Here is a 26,301-nt window from a genome sequence, read left to right as displayed (position 1 = left end):
GAAACATGAGCTAAGTAAATAGTTGTTGTTTTAAGGCAATAAGTTTTGAGGCGTTTGTTATGCAACAAAGCTAATGGATAAAGATGGTTATACTATTACTAGGTCCATCTGACTTCACAACCTGTGTTCTTAACCACAGTAAGCCCTTGAGGGCAGAGACAACATTTGGCTTGGTCCACAGGAATCCCCCCACCAGTATGAGGACCACAGTAGGCCTTCAATAACTTTGACTTAAACAATTATATAAGCATATTTTATGCTCTCTAAATTGCCCAACCTTCCAAAAATAATAAACTAAAAGATAGCATAAACTCTGTGGGTCGAAAGAACAAGACAATCCAACAGAAAAGTAGGCAATGGATATAAACAGTTTGTAGAAAAAAGGAATACAAATGGGCAATACACACATGGACATATGCTCATTTTTTTTAAAAAACATTTTTATTGAAGTATAATTGCTTTACAATGGTGTGTTAGTTTCTGCTTTACAACAAAGTGAATCAGTTATACATATACATATATCCCCATATCTCTTCCCTCTTGCATCTCCCTCCCTCCCACCCTCCCTATCCCACCCTTCTAGCTGGTCACAAAGCACCGAGCTGATCTCCCCGTGCTATGTGACTGCTTCCCACTAGCTATCTATTTTACATTTGGTAGTGTATATATGTCCATACATACACTACCACTCTCTCACTTTGTCCCAGCTTACCCTTCCCCTCCCCGTGTCCTCAAGTCCATTCTCTAGTAGGTCTGTGTCTTTATTCCCATCTTGCCCTTAGGTTCTTCACCACCTTTTTTTTTTTTTTAGATTCCATATATATGTGTTAGCATACGGTATTTGTTTTTCTCTTTCTGACTTACTTCACTCTGTATGACAGACTCTAACTCCATCCACCTCACTACAAATAACTCAATTTCGTTTCTTTTTATGGCTGAGTAATATTCCATTGTATATATGTGCCACATCTTCTTTATCCATTCATCTGTCGATGGGCACTTAGGTTGCTTCCATGTCCTGGCTATTGTAAATAGAGCTGCAATGAGCATTGTGGTACATGACTCTTTTTGAATTATGGTTTTCTCAGGGTATATGCCCAGTAGTGGGATTGCTGGGTCATATGGTAGTTCTATTTTTAGTTTTTAAAGGAATCTCCATACTGTTCTCCATAGTGGCTGTATCAATTTACATTCCCACCAACAGTGCAAGAGGGTTCCCTTTTCTCCACACCCTCTTCAGCATTTATTGTTTGTAGATTTTTTGATGATGGCCATTCTGACCGGTGTGAGATGATATCATATTGTAGTTTTGATTTGCATTTCTCTAATGATTAATGATGTTGAGCATTCTTTCATGTGTTTGTTGGCAATCTGTATATCTTCTTTGGAGAAATGTCTATTTAGGTCTTCTGCCCACATATGCTCATGTTTGATCATGATTAAATCAATAGAAATGAAGATAAATATCATTTCTATCTATATATCCATATCTATCCATCTATCTCTAGAACAAATCAATTCTATTAGGGTTACCCAATGATGATTAGGAAAATTAACAAATAAGAACACATTTTGACAAATTGTTTCATTCTTTATTTCATTACTAAAGTCTTATATTTATTTGTCATTTCTTGTTTGGTAGAGAATGTAAAGTTTTCAGAAAAGCTAAATCATTTATTTCTCAAGAAAGATGATCCTGCATTAAAGTCAGAATATTTGAGGAAGACAGATCACACTACCATAGAGTTAGTTACTTCCTGACACTGCAATTACTCCTGGCACATATACTTCAGCTGAGCGACCATAGAAGTGAGAAAATTCAAGGTTGGCTCTCAGACAGGCTGCAGCAGCAAATGGTGCTAATAGAAATCATCAAAAAGGAAGATGGTGAGCACCCTCAGGCTGTAGCAGGACGTCAAAAACTGCAAATACACATTTATATTTGAACTCAAGATTTCCTAGCCAATTCATGTATTGTAAGAAAAAAAGTGGAGGGGGGTGCGGCTTTCATTAAAAACAATGATTTGTGCACATTATCTCATTATTCCTCCTTACAGTTCAATAAAGTGAGGATTATTCTTATCTTCATTGGAAAGATGAGAAAACAGAAATTGTGAGTGGTCACACAGCTACTCTGGGGGAGCAGTGGCCAGAAATGAGGACATTTGACTCCAGACCCTCACTCATCACCACTCACATCTGATGGGCCATTCCATTAGTAGCTGGTCAGTATCCACCCAGAGCTTTCACTGTGAAACACAACTTTCATTCCCCAGGATTGGCAGGGAATTGGGGGCACTCAGCTCAACAGGTACCAGTGTTGGTTTGAGGCCCAGGAATGATTGCTGGTGGGACAGGCAGGAGGATGTATAAGAAGACTCCCAACCATTAAGATCTATGTGAAGGAAAGGAGAAATGAATGGGCTTGGAACACGTGGGAGACGAAATACGAGAAAGAGGAGAAAAGGTAGGAAGTAAAGCAAAACAAAACAAGCCTCTGCAGAGGATAAAGAGTATGGTGCTGTGAGAGAGAATGAGGAAATCTTTTCTTGACGCCACTGAAAAGGAGAAAGAAGAGAGAAGACAAAATGGCGGGTCAAACCCTGTGACAACTGAGAAGCGACCCCATGGATGTCACCACAAAACCTCCTCTCCCTAGGCAGTGGATGCTGAGCCTTGAACGTGATGTTGGGGCTGATTCTGAGAGTGATCGAGAACCCTCAGAGGGACCCCCTAAGAATTTCTATCACTTACCAAACTCACATTTAAAATTAAGACCTTACCCTAATGGTATGACAAAACCCAGGGTCAACCTATGGCAGTTGATGAAAAACAGGTAAGTTAGAGCAGATTCCCCAACCATAGAGCTCTTTCCTGGAACAGAGATCCTTCACTGGGCTCCACAGACCCCCAAAATATCTATGAAGAGATTTCAGGGGGTGCAAGAACTTCAGTGGGGTTGGGGAAACTACATCTTTATTTTCACTCACACTTAACTGAAAGTAACGGTTTCCTTCTATAATGAACACAGGCAGGAAATCACAGGAGTGATTTCCATAGGACCTCTGCCTTTGTCACCAAGAGATAACCATCCAGCTTGACGGTCAAGCTATGAAGAGTGGAGAGGACGATGTATTTCCTATTTCAACCAAGAGGAAATTTACACTTATTTTACAATGCATTTTGAACAGAGATAAGAATCAATGGCTCTAAAACCTGATTCTTCAATGTGAATGTGTAACACGTGACCTGTGACTCCTATCAAAATGCGAATTGTGATCTAGCAGGTCTGGGGTGGGACCTGAGACTCTGCATGTCTAACAGGCTGGCTCTCAGGTGATTTGGGGACCACACTTTGAGTAACTAGGCTGCAGAGCTGCTTGGATGTAGAGTTTTAAAGATGATGATTCTTATTTAGACAGGTAGAACAAGTCCTTTGAGTCCTTTCAGCTATAGAGTCTATGAAGCTTGGTGTGCATTTGACACCTCCTATGATAACATGAAAAGTTATCTCAAAAATATTCTCTTGGTGTTTATTAATTTCTATGGTTAGGCAAATTGTTCCCACATCTGTGTCTCCATAGCAGTTTGCTGATAGCTGTCCATGGTTTCATTTATCACATGGTATTAATGACTGTAGTACAAGCTCCCTGTGCATGTGTTGACCACGCCTTCCTCATCTTTACCTCCAGTGTCTATCAGAGGGTTGGGCAGATATTAAGTTGTAATGCACATTTGGCAGGGAGTTTATTGATGCCATGGTTTCTTTCTCAATCCTTGAACTGTGGGTTCACATTTGCATTTAATTCCCAAAGCAATTTTGGGAGATAAAATATCTTCTGCCTAATTTTCCACATCACCCAAATACTCCTTTTTACCTGGGGCCTACATGCTTTTTAATTACACTTCCACTTGTCTAATTTAGCCTAAGAGGCCTGTTTGTAATTCAGAACCACAACCAAAGATAGAACTGACACTTCTAGGTGCCTTTCAGTCAAAAGACTTCCTGGCAGAACAATTTGTAGTTATTATAAATGGGGTTGATAGAAAGTTCTGCCACATGTTAGCTAAAGGCATGTAGTGTAAGTTGTGGATGCCCTGAAATGGCCATAAAATAAACTCTGTGTGGTTCTAAATCCCAGGTGTTTGGGTCTTAGCCTTCTTAACAAAGGCCCATACAGGTATGTTCAAGGGCACTGGCACTTCATCTAAACCCAAGTCCACAATCACAGTGGCGAAGGATGGAGCATTTTGAGTACGTTGCTTATATTTGGCCTGAAAGGGCCAGGCTGGCTTGGATGTATATGTATGTTTTTCTGAAAACGCTTTCAAGCTTTCACTGTGGACACACTCATTCCTTCTTGGGGAAAAGGAGGCAGAGACACATGTTCTGAGATTGTCACCTCGAGTGGCAGTTCCGCCAGCTCTCCTGCTCCAGTGGCCCTTCGGGTGGGATTTTCCCACCTATAAGTTCAGCTTGGTCTTCCCTAGTTCCCCGCCAACTTCCTCCTTCAGGGGAAAATCTGTTGCGCAGCTTTCCGTGCCCGCATCTGGTGGGATTTGATGTGGTGCTCACCCTCACGTCTGCCTCCCAGAACTTTGAGATTGTGTAGCTGTTGCCTGTGATTTCTGTATCTAATTTCTGAAGCTCAAGTCTCCTTCTTCCCAGGAGCCCTTTCTGGGATGTCTGGGCTTCTGTGTTAATTCACACTCTTAATTCTTGTTTCGGGAATGTTCTGTGAGTACTGGGCTTCCCTCTTATTCTACCATGTCTCTTATGAATTGCCATGTTTCTTTCCTTGGGGAATGGATCTTGCCAGAGGTTGGCACTCTGAGGAAACTTCAGATGATTATGGCTGGATTGCCTCGTCTTTGAAGTAACATTGACCCTGTTAGTCAACTTCAGTCATTTGTGGGAGAACTCCAGGACTTCTAACCCTCAAGCTGCTATTCCTCTGAACTGTGCTTCTGGATGGCACTTTCCTGGAGCCCCATTCCTCACCATGTACTCCCAGCTCAGCCCCAGAGCCGTCCTTGTGAAAGTTACCTCAGATCACATCACTCCTCTGCTCAGAACCCTCCACTGGCTCCCATTGCGCTCTGAGTGGAACACAGAGGCCACAAGGGACCTATAAGACCTGAGAGATCTGTCTCCGGCCCCAGAAGTCCCACCTCTCTGACCTAAGACCCTACAGTCCTCCTCAAACACGGCCACCCTACTGTTCTTCCAACACACAGGCCCATTCCCAACCCAGAGTCTTTGCGTTTGCTAATCCTTCTCCCTGGGAAAATCTTGCCCCACATGTTTGCATGGGCCCATCCTTCTCCTCCTCACTCAAATGCTTCCTTCTCCATGAGTACCTCTCTGGTTACTCTATGTAAAATTTCAAACCACGCTCCTCATCCTTCCCCCACACCCACACCCTAGTTTTCCACTTGGGATTGATTTTTTTCCTAAGCCCTTATTACCAACTGACATATTTTACCAACTTATTGCGTTTACGGTCTCACCCCCACATCTAGAATGTAAGCTCCATAAAGACTAGGATTGTAATTTTTATCCTCTACTATTTAAAAGTATTTGCTGAGTGGCTGTCTATTAAGTATTTGTTGACTAGATGAATGAATGAATCAGGGTTTCTTTCTGAGGCGATGAAAATGTTCTAAAATTGGTGATGGCTGTACATATTTATGAATATACATAAACTAAAAACCATTGAACTGTACACTTTAAATACATGAATTGCAAGGAATGTGAAATAAAGCTGTTTAAAAAGAGAGAGGCATGGTATCTCAGCCATCCTAATGCAGGAGTTGGCTTGTGTGTGTTCTGTGCTCTGTGTGAGTAGATGTGAGGTCATCTGAGAACATTGGCATGAGATCTGAATTAGGAAGCATCTGAACAATGGTTATAAAGTAGGGGCTCTAGAGTCTGAGGACCAAGTTCAATCTCAACTACTCCATTTTCTGGTTGTGGAAACTTGGGAAAGTCACTACATTTCTCTGTAAGTTTTTAATCTGCAAAATGGGCTGAAAAGAGTACCAAATGCCAGTGTTGTGAGGATTAAATCAGACAATTTCTGCAAATGGTTTAGCACAGCATATGGCCACATGGGGTGTGTTCAATACACAGTTGCTATTTTAATTTTTATTATTGTTATTATTTTCTGGAGTCCTAGGGATGGGGTACTGAGAAAGAAAGATGGCAGTGGTTGTAGCTCCCAAAGCTATTATCTCCCATTAAAATTCACTTGGATTTTCTCAGGTCTGTCAAGGCAATCCCCAGTTTACACTAAACCTGACCTCTGCCCACATGTTCTTTCACTGCTTGATCTTACTTCAGTAGTTCACAAACAAGGCAGCCCATCAAAAGCATAAGGAGCTTTTAAAAATAAGTCCTTGAGCCTCACAGTTAGGTATAGAGCAGTGGGTCTCAAAGTGTGGGCCTGGGACCAGAAGCATCAGCATCTCCAGCCCTACACAAGGCCTGTTGAATTGGAAATTCAGTGTAGGGCCCAACAATCTGTGTTTTAACCAGCCCTCCAGGTGATTCTGATGCATGCTCAAGTCGACACTACCTGACCAAGTGGAATCTGATTTTTGATAAGCTCCTCTTGTGATTTTGACCTGCTCATTTGCATACTGTCATTGGGAACAAGTACTACAATGACAGCAATACCCTGATCCATCTATTACATAGTCATGACTAAACCATCCACTGTTTGCAACCTATAAGCAGAAACAGCTTCAGAATTCTCTTACATGGAAAGGACTTCAGCAATGAAATGAACAGGTCATGTAAACACCTTTGAGAACCCATTTCCCCTGGGTACACTACTTTAATTTCTGTTAAGCTTACTCACTTGTTTTAGGCACAAACTTGTTTTCAAGGCTACTTTATTGCTTGATTCATTTAATTTATCTGTTACCAAACATTTATCATGTCCCTACTCTGTGTCAAGCCATCAACAACAATGCAACGTATGTTGGTGCAGCCACTATGGGAAGCAGTATGGAGGTTCCTCAAAAAAGTAAAAGTAGACTTGCCATATGATCCAGCAATCCCATTCCTGGGCATATATCTGGACAAAACTGTAATTCAAAAAAATACAGGCAGCCCTATGTTCATAGCTGATGGCTATTGGCTATTCACAATAGCCAAGACATGGAAGCAACCTAAATGTCCACTGACAGATGAATGTATAAAGAAGATGTGGTACATATATACAATGGAATATTACTCAGCCATAAAAAGAATGCAATTACACCATTTACAGCAAAATGGATGAACCTAGAGATTATCATACCAAGTGAAGTAAGTCAGAAAGAGAAAGACAAATACTATATGATATCACTTATACGTGGAATCTAAAATATGACACAGGGACTTCCCTGGTGGTCCAGTGGCTAAGACTTCATGCTCCCAATGCAGGGGGCCTGGGTTCGATCCCTGGTCAGGGAACTAGATCCCACATGCTGCAACTAAGAGTTCGCATGCCACAACTAAGACCCGGCACAGCCAAGTAAATACATAAATAAAAATATTAAAAATAAATAAATAAATAAATAAAATATGACACAAAGGAACCTATCTATGAAACAAAAACCAACTCACAGACATAGAGAACAGACTTGTGGTTGACAAGGGGGTGTGAGGAAGGGGAGGATTGGGAGTTTGGGATTAGCAGATGAAAAGTATTATATAGAGAATGGTTAAACAACGAGGCCCTACTGTATAGCATAGGGAACTATATTCAATATCCTGTGATAAACCATAATGGAAAAGAATTTTAAAAAGAATATATATATATATGACTGAATCACTTTTCTGTACAACAGAAATTAACACAACATTGTAAATCAACTATATTTCAATTAAAAAAACAATGGATTGTCACATTTCCTGAGAAAACATTTTGGAGGACAAAACTGATCATTCATGGAGATGATGGCATTTCCTTTCATAGGGAGCCTCAGGAATTGGGTAGACAACATTCCATACAGGCCACTTAAATACTGACTTTTCTAAATGTAGGAGAGTGGACTGTACAGTTCTCTTTGTATCACTGCAAAGCTACACTACTACAAAAAAGTGAACATTTATTTGCAGCATGTTCTTAATTTTCTTAAAGATAAGTGTGTAATTATCTTGTGTGATTTCAAAAATCCCAAAAAACTACTGTAGCCCAAACATGAGTTAGTGAAAATAAAAATAATAAAACATAGCTTCATTGGAGAACAGAGAGGAACTTGGTAAAGATACTGGAATAGTGGGGCTTGTAAAATATCAGTATGGTGGATACTATTTGGCCTATGCAATTTCCATTTCTAAGACATGATGATTTTGTTGCTTTTTAAAACCGAAGTACTGGGGTTTGATCCTGCTTTTAAGTTAAGCACGTGTTAAATTACATGTCACAATATGGATCTGAGAAATGCCTCTTATCTCCCTCTACAACCTGGCATCAAAATAAGATTATTCAGTCAGGAAGCGAAATGAAAGTGCCAGCCAGACCTGCTGCTGTCTCCTGTTATGTTATCCAAGGGCATCAAAAATTTTCTATAGAAAATAGGGTTCCAGCTATAGAAACAGAAATCACATTTTTCAGGCTTACCAGTTTAATATGTTCTCGCTTCTGGTATTTTTCGCTATAATACTGTTCTTGTCGAAGATTAAGCAGCTGCTGCTGTTGTTTGTCCTTCAAGTCTATTGACTTTTGGGTCATTTCGGCATCCAGGGCAGCAAGGTCTTGCTCAATTGTTGATGAACCATGGTCAGGGCTGCTGGGTTCCGATCTGCAGAGACACAGAGCTTGACTCACAAAATATGTAGGTCAGAGTAAGGTGGAGGGAGGGCTGTACACCAGAGTCCCTCTTAGAGACTCTGTTTGGAAATAAATATTTCCATAAACCACTTGAGACAGAGGCTGATACCCCAAGGACAAGCTTAGCAGCAGAAGGTCTCCAAACACAGAAAGTAGATGAAATTTGTGCTGCTGTAGAAAGAGGTAGTGGCAGAAAAGGAAAGCCAGGAGGCTGGGGGCCCTGGCAGCGGTGGTGGAAAGAATGATAATCCCCCCTTGGGAAAAACAATGTCTAATAAGGACTTTTTGAGGCTTTTATTTTTTAACGTGGCATGTATAATGTAATTTCCAGCTACATTTCTCCTGTACACTCTGCTGCATTGATGATTCTGTAGGGGGAGTTGAAAAGGTGATGAATTTTGCATCTGCGCAGTGTAGATTGACAACAGAGAGCATGTGTGGATGTCACGGGCCAGCAACACTCCCAGCTGACAGTTTCTGTTTCTTGACATCTTTTAATAGCAAGATTTGTTATTAAAATAAGTTTCTTTGGGGGCTGAACCAACTTCATTGATATCTCCACCCAAAATGGCACTTTGGTTGCAAGAGAAAGGAGGATGAATTGGGTTCATTCTAAAATATTTATCGAGTGCTCACTCTGTGCAGGGGGACTTTCTTTGAGTTATTCATAAAGAATTATATAGATATTTTGACGTTTAGGACTAATGTTGAATCAAAACAAAGCAATTCTCACTATTATTGTGTTAAAACATACGGTGCGATTCCTTCAAATTTTGTGCTCTTACTTCTTGTAGGACAAATAGAATGAGAGACAGTGTTGGAAATGGGGTACCAAGAGCAGGTCTGTTCTTTTCATTTATATGGAAACCGCTGCAGAAAGAACCACCTAAGATACCCAGCACATCAGATTCGGTCTCCATGTTTTCACTTGCGGCCAAGTGGAACGAGTAGAAGAGGTTTCTTGAATCAGCTGGTGCTAATTCCTCTTACTTTCTCTTTGAATTAGGCCAACACAATGGTGCCACATGGAGAGGCAGTTGGTAGAAGCTAGTGTTAGGATCCTATTTTGTCAAATAAGGGATGCAGAATTCCCTCAAAGGTTTCTAAACATCAGAATCACATGGCAGCACTGAGGTGGCCCTCCATCCTGGCATGAGTACAAGTCTATTTATCAACATCAGAGGAGAGGAGCATTGGAGGGGTGACCTCTGTCTTGGCATGAACACGAGATACATTTACAATCTGCTGCAGCAGGAAGTTGATGTAGCCAGAACATAAAGTGTTGCTTCAGTGAGCCACAACCACCATAGCAGAGGCAACAGGGCAACATTTCTTGACCACTCAGCAGGTGCCAGGGACGTTCTGCTTTACTTCTGGCTTTCACAACAACCCAGCTAGCAGGTGTGACCATCTCCTGTTTACATTTGAGGAAATTGAGTTTCAGTGAGACAATTTTCCTAAGGACACAGTATGGGGGAGCAGCAGTGCAGCTTACCCAAGGACAGACATCTAGGAAACAGCGAAGTCTGTGGTCTGAGAACAACACAGTGTGTGACAGAAACCATCCTTGAATGATCTACTCTTCACATTATGTGAAAACTCAGTTGAGACTATGGATATTTGAATAAGAAACTGATCTAATATAACATTGTACATATGAAACTTATATAATGTTATAAACCAATGTTACCTCAATAAAAAATAAATCTAAAAATTATTTATTAATTCATTAGAAAATATAAGTCCATTACATACTAATATATTTTGTGAAAAATAACTATACTTTCAAAACAAGAAGAAAATCAGTGAGATTAAAAAAATCTCACTGGCAAAAAAAAAAAAAAGAATATAATGGACATTATGTCCATTTATTACTCTGAGGAGTTTTCAGGATTTTAATGTGTATCATGGGGGGATGGGAAATGGACAGACATAATCAGACCTCAGTGTCTTTGCCTCTTGAAGAAAAGTTTCTCCTGATGTATTTTTTGATACAAGATGCTTAGGGATTTTTGTTTGTTTGCTTTTTGAGGGAAAGTAAAGAAAAATAACCAAGGGACGAATGTTTCTGCATCTTCTCCAAAAACAGGGTTGAAGATATTATCCCCTGTTGCCTAATGTTGCCTGTGTATGATCCAAGAGATGAATTCTTTTGTAATTTAATACCAGGAAAATGTTTGTCCCTCTTGGAAAAGCAAGTTTCCTTTAATCAGATAAGGAGAATTATCTAACCTGTATTTCCTTTTCTCAGAAGCTAAGAGCTAACTTTAGTGTTCAAGGACAGAAATTACATTAAATGGTTACTTCTGTCCAGTCGAAATACAACACGGGTCACATATTTGATTTTTTTCCACATATGTGATTTGAAATTTTTAGTAGCCATCTTAAAAAGTAAAAAGAAATGAGTGAAATTAATTTTAATAATATATTTTACATAGTTTGATTATCAAAAATATTATCATTTCAACATGTAATTAAAATCAATATACATCAATATAAAAATATGAATTTTTTTTTTTTTTTTTAGTGAAGTCTTTGAATTCTGGTGTGTTATTTTATACTTGAAGCACATTTCAATTCCAATGAGGCACTGTTTGTGGTTAGTGACTCATGTATTGGACAGCAGATCTGGTAACTGGTAGACAGTCTGTGTGCATATGTATATGTGTACGTTTTTTCTTTTCTATTTTTATAGGATTTTTATACATGTCTTCTATGATAAGTTACTTTAATATTCTACTGGAAGTTTGCAGGATATGACTTATAAATAAATGAATACAGGAATAAACAAATGACTACATACATATCACTAAGATCAAAAGTTAGAAGTTTTAGGCCAAGCTTTGCCTGAACTGTTTTGTAACTGTGGGTAAATGTTAAGCCTTTAGTTTTCAGATTCCTCCTTGAAGAAGTGATAACAGTTCACCTAGATGGCTTCTAAGGCTGCTCCAGGTCTAAAAAATGATGATTTTGCTGCTTTTAAAAACCCAAGTACTGGGTTTTGATTGTGCTTTCAAGTCAAGCACATGTTAAATCATACGTCACAAGATGCATCTGAAAAATGCCTCTTACCTTTCTCTCTAACCTGGCGTCAAGATCGGATTATTGAATAAGGAAGTGAAGGGAAGGATGGAAGGATGTGGTACAGCCTGCCTGACTCTTAGCTTCTATGCTCACATAGTTTCCCCACATTACCACGTTAGGCACTTTGGGGTGATAACTGAGTAGGTCGTGTTCACTCCTGTGTCCCCAGGGCACACAGAAAGCGCTCAGTAAATATTGGTTGAATGAATGTGTGAGAAACGCTTCTCCCCAGCATGGTCTGAGTACATGTGGCTGTGGGGACTCTTAGGCCCCAAACAAGGATTATCTGTACAGGGCTTTGTGGGTTTCAGATAGGGCAGCAAAGGGCAGTAGAGGTTCTCTTTTCAATAAGACAAGTTGCCTCTTCAGCTTGGTTCTAGCCCACAGCAAAATGCCAGACCCCCCAGGTTGGCAGCTGCAATATGGCAAGTCAGCCAGTGGGTCTTGGGCCTACAGGCTAGAACTCAGGGGTAGGACTTCCTGCATATCTAGTCTCAGAATATGGTCAAATAAAGAAATTCAGCCTACAAGCAAAAGTGAGCTGAGAGGACACAAAAGCTGTAGAGAGTGGAGGGAGTTGGGTGGCTTTCCTTCTTACAGTGGTGTAGATCCAAAACGTGGTGCAAAACACTGAAAATCCATCAACTAAACTTCAATTAAAAAAAAAAAGAGGGGCTTCCCTGGTGGCGCAGTGGTTGAGAGTCTGCCTGCTAATGCAGGGGACACGGGTTCGGGCCCTGGTCTGGGAGGATCCCACATGCCGCGGAGCAACTAGGCCCGTGAGCCACAACTACTGAGCCTGCGCGTCTGGAGCCTGTGCTCCGCAACAAGAGAGGCCGCGATAGTGAGAGGCCCGCGCACCGCGATGAAGAGTGGCCCCCACTTGCCGCAATTAGAGAAAGCCCTCACACAGAAACGAAGACCCAACACAGCCAAAAATAAATTTAAAAAAAAAACAAAAAACTATCAAGCAAAGACTGTGATATGACAATTTGCGAAGGAATAAATATAAATTGACAATAAATATGCCAAAAAATTCAACTTAATAAGGAAATGCAAATTAAGATACTAATGACATCACTTTTTTCTCCATCAGTTTGCACTTTCATATCTTGCTGATAGTTACAAACTGAAACAGAAAAGTCTTTAAATTGATCTAGGGATCCCACTTCTAAAATTTTAAGAAAATAGGAATATATGAAAAGATTTATACATACATATTTATTAATACATTTCTTATAATAGCAAATAATCAAAAACAACACTTAAGTTCATCAATAAAAAATCATTTAAATTAAGTGTAGTTTGTCCATTCAAAAAAAAAAAAACACTGAAAATCCATGTAAATGACTCTCCTCCTTTATACTATAAAACAAACAAAAAATACCCCTTCAACTTACTTTTTCTTACTATCCTTTTTGGCTGTCTTTTCCAAAGCTGCCCTCCTTCGCAAGTAATCATTCTGGATTTCATTATATTTTGTAGTGTGTTCTTTGATAAGGTCAGTGGTTTTCTTGTGGTGTCTCTTAACCAGGTCTTTCATTTCTTTGTAGTGCTTCTTTTGAAGTTTCACAAACGACTTCTGTTGCTTTAGCTCTTCAATTGTCTGCGCTTCTACTTCTGCAACAAATGGGTATGAGAGCTGAGAGGCCTGGAAGGGCTGAGAGGACAGAGCAGTTGTTGTTGAGCAGTATTTTTCTGACCCCAGCCCACTGGACCTTGAGAGCAGAGCTTGGAAGTCAAACGTGCGCTCCAGGCTGGCTTTATGGCTTGCTAACTTTGTGACTATGTTACCAAATTTCTCAAAGACCCAATTTCTTTACTCATAATTTTTTAAAAAGTTTGTGTTCCCTAGAAACAGAGCCCAAGAGAGGGATTCAGGTACATGTGATTTACCAAGGGGGGCTCTCAGTAGGAGGGGAGTGAGGGCAGCAGATACAGAAGAAGAAGTAGCTAAACAAGGATGTGGCCTTGGCTGGAGTCCGGCTTCTGCCTGATCCCAGGGGGAGCTCTGGAGCGTGAACTGTACTACAGAGTTAGTCTCACCTTGAGGCAAGAAAGCCAGTTTTTTGCCTACTTGGGAATGTCAGTTGTAGGGAGGCATAAGCTCCTGGAGAGGGGGCTTCCTTTTGGCTGAGGGCAATTTTCTTTCTTTCTTTCTTTCTTTTTTTTTATAAAAGATCTCCCACACAATCTTCAGCTATCCCTGTGGTTTGCTAATATGTTTGCAAATGGCACTGCACCTGCTTTTATATAAATTTTGGATGCCTAGAGCATCAAATGTATCAGGGCATTGTCAGAGACATTGTGTCATAAATAGCTCAAATGGATATAATGAGATATGCTCCATGATGGACAGAGTAGCAAGATATTTATCAGATAAGAAATCCCTCTTCATGATCAGTGTGCCTTCCATGAGGGCAATTTTCAAAAGCAGAGGAAGCTATGAGCTGTTAGGAGCCAACGTTTACTACAGCTGGGAGCTGGGTGCCACAGATGGTAAAGGGGATTTTGGTGGGCACTAACAGGATCTACTTTAAAGATCACACAATTTCTACTTTTTAGGATCGTTATGGTGATGATGAAATAAAAGAATTAATGCAAAGTTTTTAACATAGTTTCTGGCAGTGTGCCTGTTAGAGGCTTAACAAATGATTGTACAGGTTCTACAGCACCATTTCTAAGGGGCACTATTCACAGTAGAGGTATTGTAGGTTTGTATATTTATCACAACATTGCTCCAGTATAGATCAGTAAGGTGAGGGAAGGTCTTTGCTGTGATTTGCCCAAAGGCACCATAAGGGTTGGTGGTAGTTTATATCACTACACAGCGTTTTATTTAATGCCAAGAAAACATTTAATGTGACAGAGCTTGATTTTAAAACAGTCTGTGTTTTACTGACTTGTTTAATCAATTGTAAGAATATGCATTTAAAAAATATGTTAACATTTCTAAAACTAAGATGCATCGTGTAGTCAATGGAGTGTCACAATTTGTTGGTGCTTTTCTTTCTTGGCCATCCATGAGTAGTGGGGTACCTTAAAAAGGATGGTGCCTTAAATTCAATGAATTATCATTTATTTAGACCTAGATTAAGCCATAGTTCACATGTTTTCATCCTTTGATGTGAACTTTCTGCTTCTGGGAACAAAAATAAGTTATGATAAATATTTAGAACTGTCAAGAGATTCAGAAATAATATATGCCATGAATAACAACAGACCTGAATAGCAAATGATGATATATCTAGTGGATAAACATTGAAATCAGAATAACAATTTATGTTCTTAAATGATAAGGTCTTTAAGCAACTGAAATATGTTTCCCTTTTTAATAATGTATCTATTCTCCTGACATTCGATTCCTTTTGAGAAAGAGGCCAGGGAGAGAATCAGGTACATTTATTTAATGGTTTCCCTCAGGCCCAGATGGACTCATTATGTTTGCATAATGACTGATTATATTAAAATTTATAATCCTAAGGAATTGCTGCAGTTTTGGTGACAGATTCAACCTCACTTCTTTAAAAATGGTGTGCAGCACATCAGCTGTGGCAAGTTTAGCAACAGGGTTCAAGATGTACCAACCTATGACTAAAAATAATTCCACGGAAAGTATTATTTTTTAAAAAGCCTGTGGATGAAAGGCTATTGTTTGAATATGTCCTTAAGCATAAAGGTAATGTCCATTTATATAAGGAAACAAATACCACTCATAAATCACCCAGAGATAATCACTGCTAATAAATTGATATAGACACCCACCTTTCATCTATGCATTTGTGTATTTTTAAATAATATTGGAATCATGCTCTTATTTACACTTCTGTCTCTTGTTTTATGTGTGAACATTGTATTGTTTCCCATGGAATTAAATCTTTAAACACATGTTTTCTTTTCATACATTCCTAAAGTAATTTTTGGATGCATATTTTATGTATTGTTTTGGTGAAAACATAAATACACATCCCTCTCAATTTTCACAAAGTGAAGAGGTTTCTGTAGCCACCACTTAGATCAAAATCAGAATATTATCAGCACCCCAGAGGCCCTCTTTTCGGTTCCAGCCCTCCCTCCCACCCCCTAAGTATAATCCAAATCCATGTTTCTAAGAACACAAATTACTTTTGCCTGTTTTTGAACTTTGTGTAGCTGGAATCATAAAGAATGTGCGCTTTGGTGTCTGTCCTCTTTCCTTCAACATTATGCTGTGAATTTTATCCATGTAGTTGTGTGTAACTGCAGTTTATTTATTTCTACAGCTGTATCCTATTTTATTCTGTGACTATACCACAATTTATCCATTCTACTGTTTATGGATATTTAAGTTGTTTACAGTTTTTGGTTCTTATCCATAGTGCTGTTTTTTGTGTACACTTCTGTTGTATGTTGGGCCAACATGCTACACACTGCTACATACTGCTAATTGTGTTAAAGAAAGCTTGTACCAATTTTAGTCCCACTAGTTTAAGAAATTAACCAAATATAAAATATTCCCAAACTGTATCATCATTCTTAAACTCTGCATAGTCTATGGTCACAAACAGTTCATATTCTGCATTTCTAAAATATGCTTTATTGTGGGCACTTTGGGAAGATTGCATTCCTGTTCACTGGGTCACATTTCCAGTATGAAACTATTCCTTGATTCCAAAATATATCTTGTGAAATTATGTTATTTTTTTATTCCAGTAGGGTCCTATTTGCCAAGTATGGTTACTTCTCTGTGATTATATTGTGTAACATGGCTTGAAGTAGGATGTATCTGTAGATGGTTTTAGAAGAGAAATATTAATGATGTTATATTTCAAAGATGAAATCTCCTCTCCTCTAAATACTTACCCTGCGTAATATTCAGCTGCCTAATTCCATAGGGAAAAAAGGTGGTATTTACCTGTTAAAACACTCTGAATAAGATCTTCTGTTTTGGCAGGTGCCTTTATAGAGCCTGAAAAAAAAAAATAGCCTCTTTTAACTTTTAAAATTGTTTTCTTCCTGTAAAACAATGTTTGGCGCCTGACTCTAAGTCTCTTTATGGAGAAATTACAAATTGCGGGAGAAAATTATCCTAAAAATATTCTAAGAAATGTCTTCAGTTTGTAACTTTGGGGCAAACCTAATTAAATGTGAATCTATATGCTCCAGTTATAGAAAGGCCATTCCTCCACTTTGAATCAAAACTTTGTCAACAAATTCAGTTTAAGCTACTGCTACCTTCTGGCCATAACAGGAATGACAAGTGATCTTTTAAAAATCAAAGGCTGACCAGCAGGCAGGAATAAGGTTGCAGGCAAGATCCATTAGAGGGTGCCAAAATCACTGGACAAACGTTTAAGGAGAAACAGGATAGTTCCATAGTCTTAAAGTGTCTCCACTAAGATATCAATTAACTATAAAGGGGAAAATTGCAACTTTCAGTGGAGAAACCTGGCAGATGGCACCTTAACCAAGTGATCCAACATCACTGATGATGAGACACAGCAACATCAGATACCCCCGACATAATGCTCTCAGAACAGCATTGCTTCTGTGATGTTCTTGCCAAAAATGCGTAATTTTAGTTTAATCATGAGAAAACATCAGGCCAACCCAAATTGAAGGATAATCTACAAAATAACTGACTCTTCAGAAGTGTCAAGGGCATGAAAGACAGGACAGACTGAGGGACTGTCATAGATTCAAGGAGGCTAAGGAGACATGACAATTAGTACAATGTGGGATCCTGAGCTGGAACCTGGAACAATCAAAGACATTAGTGGAAAGCAGGTGAAGTTCAAACAAGGTCTGTGGTTTAGTTCAGGGTATTGTGCCAATGTTAATTTCCTGGTCTGACTCTGACAGATGTTAATGCCAGAGAAGAGGGGTCCAGTTTTGCAATGTATTCTGTGCTATTTTAAAAATTATTCTGTAAGTCAAATGATTCCAAAGCACTCAGGTAAAAAAATAAAATGCTAAAATGCTAAATTCTCTTTTACTCTCAAAAGCACAAGGTTATATTCACTATTTAAATTAATTATTCATATTCTAGAAACACACTAAATGTTTGTATTTGGTATATAAAAACTTCATTTGAAAATATCATTTCTTTTTATACACAGGTTATCTCCTTATTACTATTAATCTCAACAACCTCCTTTCTTAAGTAGTCTCAGTAGGAGCATAGAAGCTAAAGGGAAGAATTTTAGGATCGTGGAGAACTGGTGTCAGTCTTGCCTTCACTCTTCATTAGCGACTTGGCCTTCAAGAAGTACCTTGTCATTTCAAAACTGCAATTTATTCATCTGCACCATGGGGGCAGTGGTAGAATCGACTCTCAGAATCCACGTGAAGCATTTAGCAGCGTGCTCAGCACATAATAGGCACTTAAAATTGGTGAAAGGAAGTGGAGAAAGATGCGAAGGAATTCTTGGCAGAAACGTAACTTAGTCAGGTAGAACTAAGAATGTGCTTCTAAAGCATAGCTGCATATAAGGTACTTGAAGAACCCTTCACACACCCTGCCAGCAGATGGACCATAATCCATCACTAAATAAAGACATGGGAAATCTGGGTGATATTTTGTTGTGGCTTTGTAAATTGTCAGCAGAGCCAGATGAGCACTTATGAGTCTCTTGGCCTTCCTTCGTTCCTTCCTTCCTTCCCTCATTCATTCCCTCATCACACATTTCTGGAGTATCTCCTAAGTCCATGCATTTTTGCCCATGTGATGTTTTTGCTAAGTCAATCATGCTACCTCCTTCAGTGGTACATATAAACTAGAGGCTCCTAGTCATGTAGCACAGCTCTCTCATCAGAGTGTTTACCTGGAGCTGGTTGGTTGTGGAGAGCCTGGGAGGGTGGTTTGGGTGTCAGGGATGTAGTGTGATTCATCCCGTTTTCTGCTGGAGTTGTCCTGGCTTCACTTGGAGCTTCTGACTGTGTTTCCCCAGGATCAGCCTAAAATCATAAACATCCTTTAATTTTTCACACTTCTTATGGTTATTTTGTGACCTTCCTAAACCCACAAAGCTACATTTGATAGCATTTTCACAACTCATTTGGACTCTGAAATTTCACATCTGAAACTGTGCGGAAAGCAGGGTAAAAACAGCATGGTATTGAACCATGATTTTGGCCAGTTAATTGTATTAAAGGCCCCGATATTTATGCTTTTCTATGCCCACTGCTCTTGGACGTGTCCTCCAGCACTGACTCTGGACCTGAGCATGTGATTTTCTTTGGTCAAATGAGAGTAGCAAACTTGATGTAAGCAGTGGATTGAAAAGCCATTTGCAAATGTTTCTTCTCTTTCTCAGACCCCTGCTATAGCCATGGAGGATGAGTGCCCACATGGAGGAGAGCTAAGTCATGTAGACAAGGATGTCCTGGACCAGCCAGCCCTGAGCTGACAACATACACTTAAGTGAGCCCACCTAAGATTAGCTGAACCTGGTCCAGATCAACAGAACTGCTCAGCTGACCAAATGACTCATGAACAATAATAAGTAGTTGATTCTGTAAGCCACTAAGTTGGGGGATTGTTTGTTATGCAGCAGTAGCTAATTGATACACTGGTTATAAACATCAATTTTGGAGCCAGACTTACCTGGGTTCAAATTCTGGCCCTGCCACTTATTAGTATTGTGATATTGGGCAAGTCACTTAACTGTCTGTCCCTCACTTTCCTCATCTTTATGGATGGGGATATGTATGTACTGGGGATCATAATATTATCTATATTGTAAGGTTGTTTAGAGGATCAAATAAGTTACTATTCATAAAGTGCTTAGAATAATTCCTGGCACAGAGTAAATTTGTGCATGTTATATAAATAGATAAAACATTTAAGCTTGTATAATATTACCAATAAATAATAAAAACAGATACATTAAAACTTATGAAATCTCTACTCTATTCCCTCCAGCAGTTAGTCTGCTATGCCCTGTGAAGAGCAAACATTTAATGTTTGATGAGTAAATGTTGATCTTTATAAAATAATTGCCTCAATAATTATATACCATTTTAGCGATGCTTTTCAGGGTTCTGCAACTCTTGTCTCAGAATTGCCTTCTGAGTCCAAGGCAGATTTTACTGACAATGAGGCTATCCCAATGCTCTACTTTGTTGTACATTAAAAAAAATATATTAGGAAATGGCCAAGAGTCATTTGGAGCTCAATGTTGTGACATTTTGTTATGTAATTACAGACAGCAGATTGCCTTATGATAACATTTTTAGAAAATGTAAGATGAGAATGAAAATAATGACACATTGTCACAAGTGGCTTTTAATCTGTCCCCCCAAAGCATCTTTAAAACACAAGTTCCAACATTTCTTTTGGTGATGGCAGAACTTATTTTGATTCAACAAACAATCCCTGTTTACCTACCACAGCCTGCTCTGCTCAGAGCTGATGGCATTGAGATGTAAGGGATGAGCCTGGGGTCAGTGGCGGGGAAGGGGGCGGAGTGGGGGGTAAGGAACCTAGGCCAGTGACCTTGGCAGCCTGTAGAACTCACGATGCAGAACTCTGTCTTCTGAAAAATGGCTACTTCGAATGGGGAAGTTCTGGTATGTTTGTGTTGTTCAGTTACATCCATCAGGAAAAGTCTCCCTAGAATCATTATGCCAAGGGGAGGGATTGCATATATTTTGTTCAGCAAGAGATTGCAAACTGGAGGCTTAGGGTCCAAATGGAGTGCATCGAAATGTTCACCTAACGCTGCCAGATTTTAAAAATAAGGAGATTTTACATTAATAAAATGGATCTCTTGCTTCAGTTGAAAAATCAGATTGGGCAACACTGGGCCTGCATTCCCGCTCTGGATGAGAACGGAGGGGTTTCTGCCTCTTTAAGGACACTCCCCTGTGACTCATTTAGACTTTACCTGTCTCAGTCCTGTAGGCATTTGGGTTTGCAGGAGATACTTGAGAAGACAGAACTATCATAGATGTTTGACCACACAATTCATAAAGGAAATGCATTTACATTGCACAGGAGAGATTGAAGTAAAGGGAGTGCTGGACAGAGCACTGGGTCATCAGCAAAGTTATCCATTGGCCTTGGTCCTCTGGCTTGAATACAGCGGGGGTAAAACTTCCCAGCCTCCCAGCCATAGGGGATGCCCGTGGTCACCAAACTCAGCTGCCGGGAAAACAAGGACAGAAGGTGCTCTCGTTCCATGGGCAGCTGATCTTGCCCATTTTTTATATCCAGGCAGGTTTCTGGAAACAGGTGGGGATGAATCAGATTCTTCCCAGTGTGACAGCTGGCTGAAATTAGCCCTCTGGAAGAGGATAGGGAAGAAGAAAATTTTGATGGAGGAAATAATGGAGGTAATGGAAAGCCAGCTTCCATGGAGGCAATACTGTGTGGCTTCTTTTTGGCAACTAGGTGTAGTGCCCTGGGGGGTCTCAGGCTGGAGGTGTATTCAAAATGAACCCAGCAAGCTTATTTTGTCTGTATCAGGTTTGGAGGCATTCCATGGGGCTGTGTGCCCTTGGGAAATCAAGTTCAATCATTAACTTGAATCAAGATGCAGGAAATAGAAGCTCTGCTTATCAAGGGTATGTCAGACAAAGCCCTTACATTCCAGAAACTGATATAATGTATGAATTCAAAGACATTTTTTAAAAAATAGATAAATGTTGAGGAAACACACTGGAAAACACTTTGTAGTTACAACTGAGGATCAAGAGATCACCAAGGTTTGGTGCTGGATTTGAGGTAAGCTTTGGAGAAGTGCTTGGTCCAGGGGTCCTGGGGATGTCTCCAGGCAGGGTGGACGGCACCACATAACCCTGGGGGGTACGGGGGCACCCTTGGCACTGTACAGTAACAGGCAGTCAGTAGAAACGATGGAAATGAGCGAAACGGACTAGATTTCACGCAACAGGGCAAAGCGAGGCTGTGCCCAGACCTGGAGGGGGAGCTCCTGGGAGGGGCGACTGAATTCCAGCCAATTATTGCCTAGGCTGCGAGGAAAGCTGGGAAACTGACTTTTTGGTGCGATATCTCCCAATTTAAAACCACTGAGAGGCCAAACAAAGCACATCTTCAGAGCGCATGTGGCCCAGAAGCTGCCCATCTGTACCTTCTGCTCAGAGGAGAGAGTTTGCCTGGATTTCCGGGATTGTGTCAGTCAGCAATGTACCCAGAGCCACTGCTAGAAACGCAGTGGGCGGGGCCAACTGGTCTGCAGCCCCGCCCCGCCCCCCACCTCCTCGCCCCAGGGACCCAGCAAAGGTGGAGAGAAGAGAGCGGGTAAAGAGGACCCTGAATGCTGGCCTAAGGAATTTGGGGCTCCTTGTGTAGACTGACCCCTGCCAGGGACCTCTTAGGATTTCCTGGAAACAGATTTTATTAATTTAGTGAGAGTCTATAGTTGCAAATATATCGCACTGTTGCTTAAAATATGTTGCTAGCGAAGGGCAGTATATACAGATTTGAACTGGCAGTTCCCTATTGGAGATTGACCATAGAAGCAGCTGTAGATCACCGTGTGCCAGACACCGTTACACACGCCAGCTTCGTCTCAGCCAGACAGCGAAGGCAGCCGCTCAACTCCATTATACAGCAAAGAAATCAGAGGCGTTATTAAAGTCTTTACTAAAGACTTGCTAGAAGCCACACCGTTAAGGGTGCGACTGGTGTTTGAATATATGTCATAGTCTAAAGTCTGAATTTTTCTACTGCACTAGTTCACCCTGTATTCTATGATAATAGCAACTTAAGGAACCACAATAGTAACTTACGTTACTGCGGAGATACAGAAATGTATAAATGTAAAGACCATTCTCAAAGAGCTTACTCTGTTGCACTAAAAAGGCATTCGAAAAAAAAAAAAAAAAAGGCATTCAGGTATTAAAAATTAAATTTTTGATATCATCACTGAAAGGTCAAATAAGTCCCACTCTGTGGATATGTGAGATGAAATGCAAAAACCAAATTTCTTGCCCCACTCACAAGCATCAGTGGAAGTCAACACTTGTGACTTGCTTTCTCCCCAGTCTTTGTCCAAATATTCTTTTTTATGCGCTTGAATGAAATAAGCCTGAAATTCTTTCGCACTGCACTGGAAATTACAATAGAAACAAAAGAACTAGAAATATCAGTTTTCTCGATTTAATGGTGAGACTCTTGGGATCCAATTAAACAAATTTCAAGGAAAGAAGGTTCAGAAATTGATATTTCACTTGCACCAAGTTTTGCTTAGCTGGGTAGAGAAAAATCAACTTCAGCAGAAGTAGGTCACTGCCCTCCAGTGGCCAAATGAAAGCATTACACTATTTTTCCTTCAAAACATGAAACAGTGGACTTTTTAAAGCCAAGATTTTATTAAAAATAATACTTATATCCTTCCTATATCAAAAATAAACAGAATGGCCTTAAAATATAACACAAGTGGATCGGTAAAAGCATAACTGGAAAGGCCATTTTTACAAGTTTTAGAGAAGGAGGAGATGCCATTTGGTATGCTAGTTGAAAAGATTTCTATCCCAGGCACTGAAAATTTGGATCTGATGATGAAGCAAGAGAGAACTCAAATTTGGGGAATTTAGTGGGGTGGTTAAGATGGTAAGTTAAGGGTCTTCCAAACACCAGAATGTGTTGACTGAGCTATTGGAGGTGTCAGTGTCCTGCCTGAGTCATCTACAAAGTACAGTCCCTTCCAGATAGTGGTTAGGATGACAGCATCTTGACTCGGATACTAGATGGGTGAGGGCAAGGGCAAGGTCATCAGTGTTTCCAGAATATTGAGGGCAAGACTCATAATTTCATCATGCAGAAATTCAGTCCACTCAGGACAAATGTGGGCAGTGGATGTGGCTTCATCAAAACTAGCCTTTCCCTTAAGAAAGAGCTTGCTTAAATACATGTACGATTGGTACCTTAAATTTATATTACCTGAATGAAATTAGATAATATATCTACCCCACATTTCTAAAAATTTCAGAACATTTCTAAAAACTATATCCTGATGTATGTGTTCTGAAGCATTGAGGGATGAAGTATGCTAATATTTGCAGCCTACTTTGAAATGCATCAAAAATCAGTTGCAATAATGAAAGGATAGAGGGATTTATAGATGGATATATATGTGATAAAGAAAATGCATCAAAATTGGAATTGTGGAATCCAGGTGATTGATATATGGGTGTTCTTTTTCAACATTTGTGTATGTTTGAAAAATTTTATAATAAATTATGACAAAACTCTGATATTTTTAAGAGTTTACCAAAGTGAGTTAAAGCAAAAGACAGCTTTAGGAGCTGAATAAATTCATCTGTTGACTTCAGTTTTTGTCATCATATGTGTCATCATACAAAGAAATCATCAGCATTCACATGGTATCTCTTTGTTGAAGCCTTAGTGACAGCTGCAAGTTACATGCATATGTGTAAATTTTTATTACAGTCTTTCTCCAGACTTTAAGGACTATGAGAGCGTCTGATTTTTCTCATCATTATATCTCTATATTGCCCAGCATGGTGACTGATGCAGAGCGTTAAAAAAAAACTTTTATTAAATGAATGCATGAAGACATCCACAGTTTGTTTCCTCCTCATGTATAATCAATAGATGTAGTATCAGTGACAAAATCCTGAAGCTAAAGAACCATCTAAATGTTATGTTAAAAAAATTTTTTGAATGAATGAATCAATGGGTGAAAAATATGAAGATGCTGCTCTTTCTGTGTCTGTGGCTAGAGAATCTGCATTTAGTTCATAATTGCAACAGCTTATTTAGAAAGAGATTAAAGGGTGACAGGGCATAGCTCTGCTGACTATTTTGTGTTGCATATGTTACCATTCCTACCAGCTTTAATTTGTTGGAAATATTTTGATACAGTCTCCAAAGAAATCAGCAGAAATGAATTATTTGGGTTAGGCAGAAATCAAGGATTCCTCCTTTAAAGAAAACATGGACCAAACACCCTTCACATTCATCTTTTGGAAATGTATCTTTTATATTAACTAAGCAAATCATTTGTCAAAGACTATCATCAATCACTCACAGAACAGATTCTGGACAATTCCCCAAGGAGATTTTCTCCTGTAGCTCTTCCCAGGTTCCTGAGATTGAACTGACATTTTAGAGTGGATGGAATTAATGGCTTTTCAATTCCATGTGGGGAGAGCCAGGTGCTTGTGAGAGACAGATGTAGGGCTCCAAAGCATTGGTTCTCAATGTGTGGTCCCTGGACCAGCAGCGTTAGCATCACTACAGACTTGTTAGAAATGCCAGTTCTTGGTCTACCTCACACCTACTGAACCAGAAACTCTGGGGTTGGGCCCAGCAATCTGTGCTTTTAGCAGCCATCCAGATGATCCCGATACATACTAAAATCTGAGAGCTTTGCTACTCAAAATATGGTCCAGCCCAGCAGCGTCAGCATCACCTGGAATCTTGTCAGAAATGCAGAATTTTGTGCCCTGCTCCAGACCGATTAAATCTGAATCTGCATTGAAACAAGATCCCTGGGTGATCCGTATGCACATTAAAATTTGAGAAACCTTGCTCTAAAGCAGAGTGAAAAACATTGTCATTTAGTCATGCTTTTATAATCCCTACGGTATTGGTCATGGCATGGATTCTGGATTCATCGCTGTTTTAGGCAGATGAACCCAAAGCCCCTCGTTAGAATCCATTGAAATTTTAAAAATTTTTATGGAGGAGGTTTGTAAAAGCAGTGGAATTGAACTGTTCATTGAGTAGTTTTAACTCAAGTGAATATATGGTCTTCTCTTGAGATCTCATTTAAAAAGACCCTGGTTCCTCCATTTATTGGCCATTGATACTAAGCAAGTCACTCTATCATTATAAGCAACTGTTCCCTCTTCTAAAAACGGGGACTATATGTTGTCCTAGTTAAGGCCCAGTTTTACCCAGGGTATCCAATCAAAGTGCCTTGTAAACTCCAAAACTGTGTAGAAATGAAAGGGACAGGGTCATTATCTGAAGGCCATTACCTAAAAGGCAAACTTTCTCTTCCTATTTTATTGGATGCTTTAAAGTTCAGGGATCGTGAGAGACTATTGTTTCTGTAAGGTGGTATTTTTTTTTCTTTTCTTTCTAATTTTTATTTTAGATCATAGCACATATGTATTTGACTTAAACCTGGAATACTACACTTCTGAGTCTTTGCAGAAAATAAATTCATGTGACTCCATAAAAATTTTCTTAAAAATGACATGACATTACTTCTGTGATATATGTGGCATATTTTTATACACATGCAAGTGAAAAGTTAGAGTGAAATGGTCCTTGATCTATAATTTAAAAATATTAAAAGAGAAAATTTCTTAATATTTTTTTATCAAACTATGGGACTATCACCATCATTATCAAGAAACATTTATTTACTGTATGTATTTTTCTAAGTACAGAGTTTTTTTGAGATATAATTGA

At 39.5% G+C, this 26,301-nt stretch overlaps 1 protein-coding gene across 4 annotated transcripts in view; it reads right to left on the bottom strand.

Moving 5' to 3' along the window:
• Positions 1–26,301, bottom strand: part of PLCB1 (phospholipase C beta 1) — a 684,234-nt gene that overhangs the window by 84,644 nt on the left and 573,289 nt on the right. For all 4 annotated transcript variants that reach the window (XM_061209981.1, XM_061209982.1, XM_061209983.1 and 1 more), the window contains exons 24-27: positions 18,713–18,845; positions 16,804–16,857; positions 13,310–13,529; positions 8,616–8,796 (exon numbers count right to left, since the gene is read on the bottom strand). In XM_061209981.1, the coding sequence (XP_061065964.1) occupies positions 8,616–8,796; positions 13,310–13,529; positions 16,804–16,857; positions 18,713–18,845 (588 nt within the window). The remainder of the gene's footprint in view (positions 1–8,615; positions 8,797–13,309; positions 13,530–16,803; positions 16,858–18,712; positions 18,846–26,301) is intronic.

Source organism: Eubalaena glacialis, chromosome 13, assembly GCF_028564815.1.
Source record: "Eubalaena glacialis isolate mEubGla1 chromosome 13, mEubGla1.1.hap2.+ XY, whole genome shotgun sequence".
Classification (NCBI taxonomy): domain Eukaryota; kingdom Metazoa; phylum Chordata; class Mammalia; order Artiodactyla; family Balaenidae; genus Eubalaena; species Eubalaena glacialis.
This window is presented reverse-complemented; position numbering and strand designations above follow the sequence as displayed.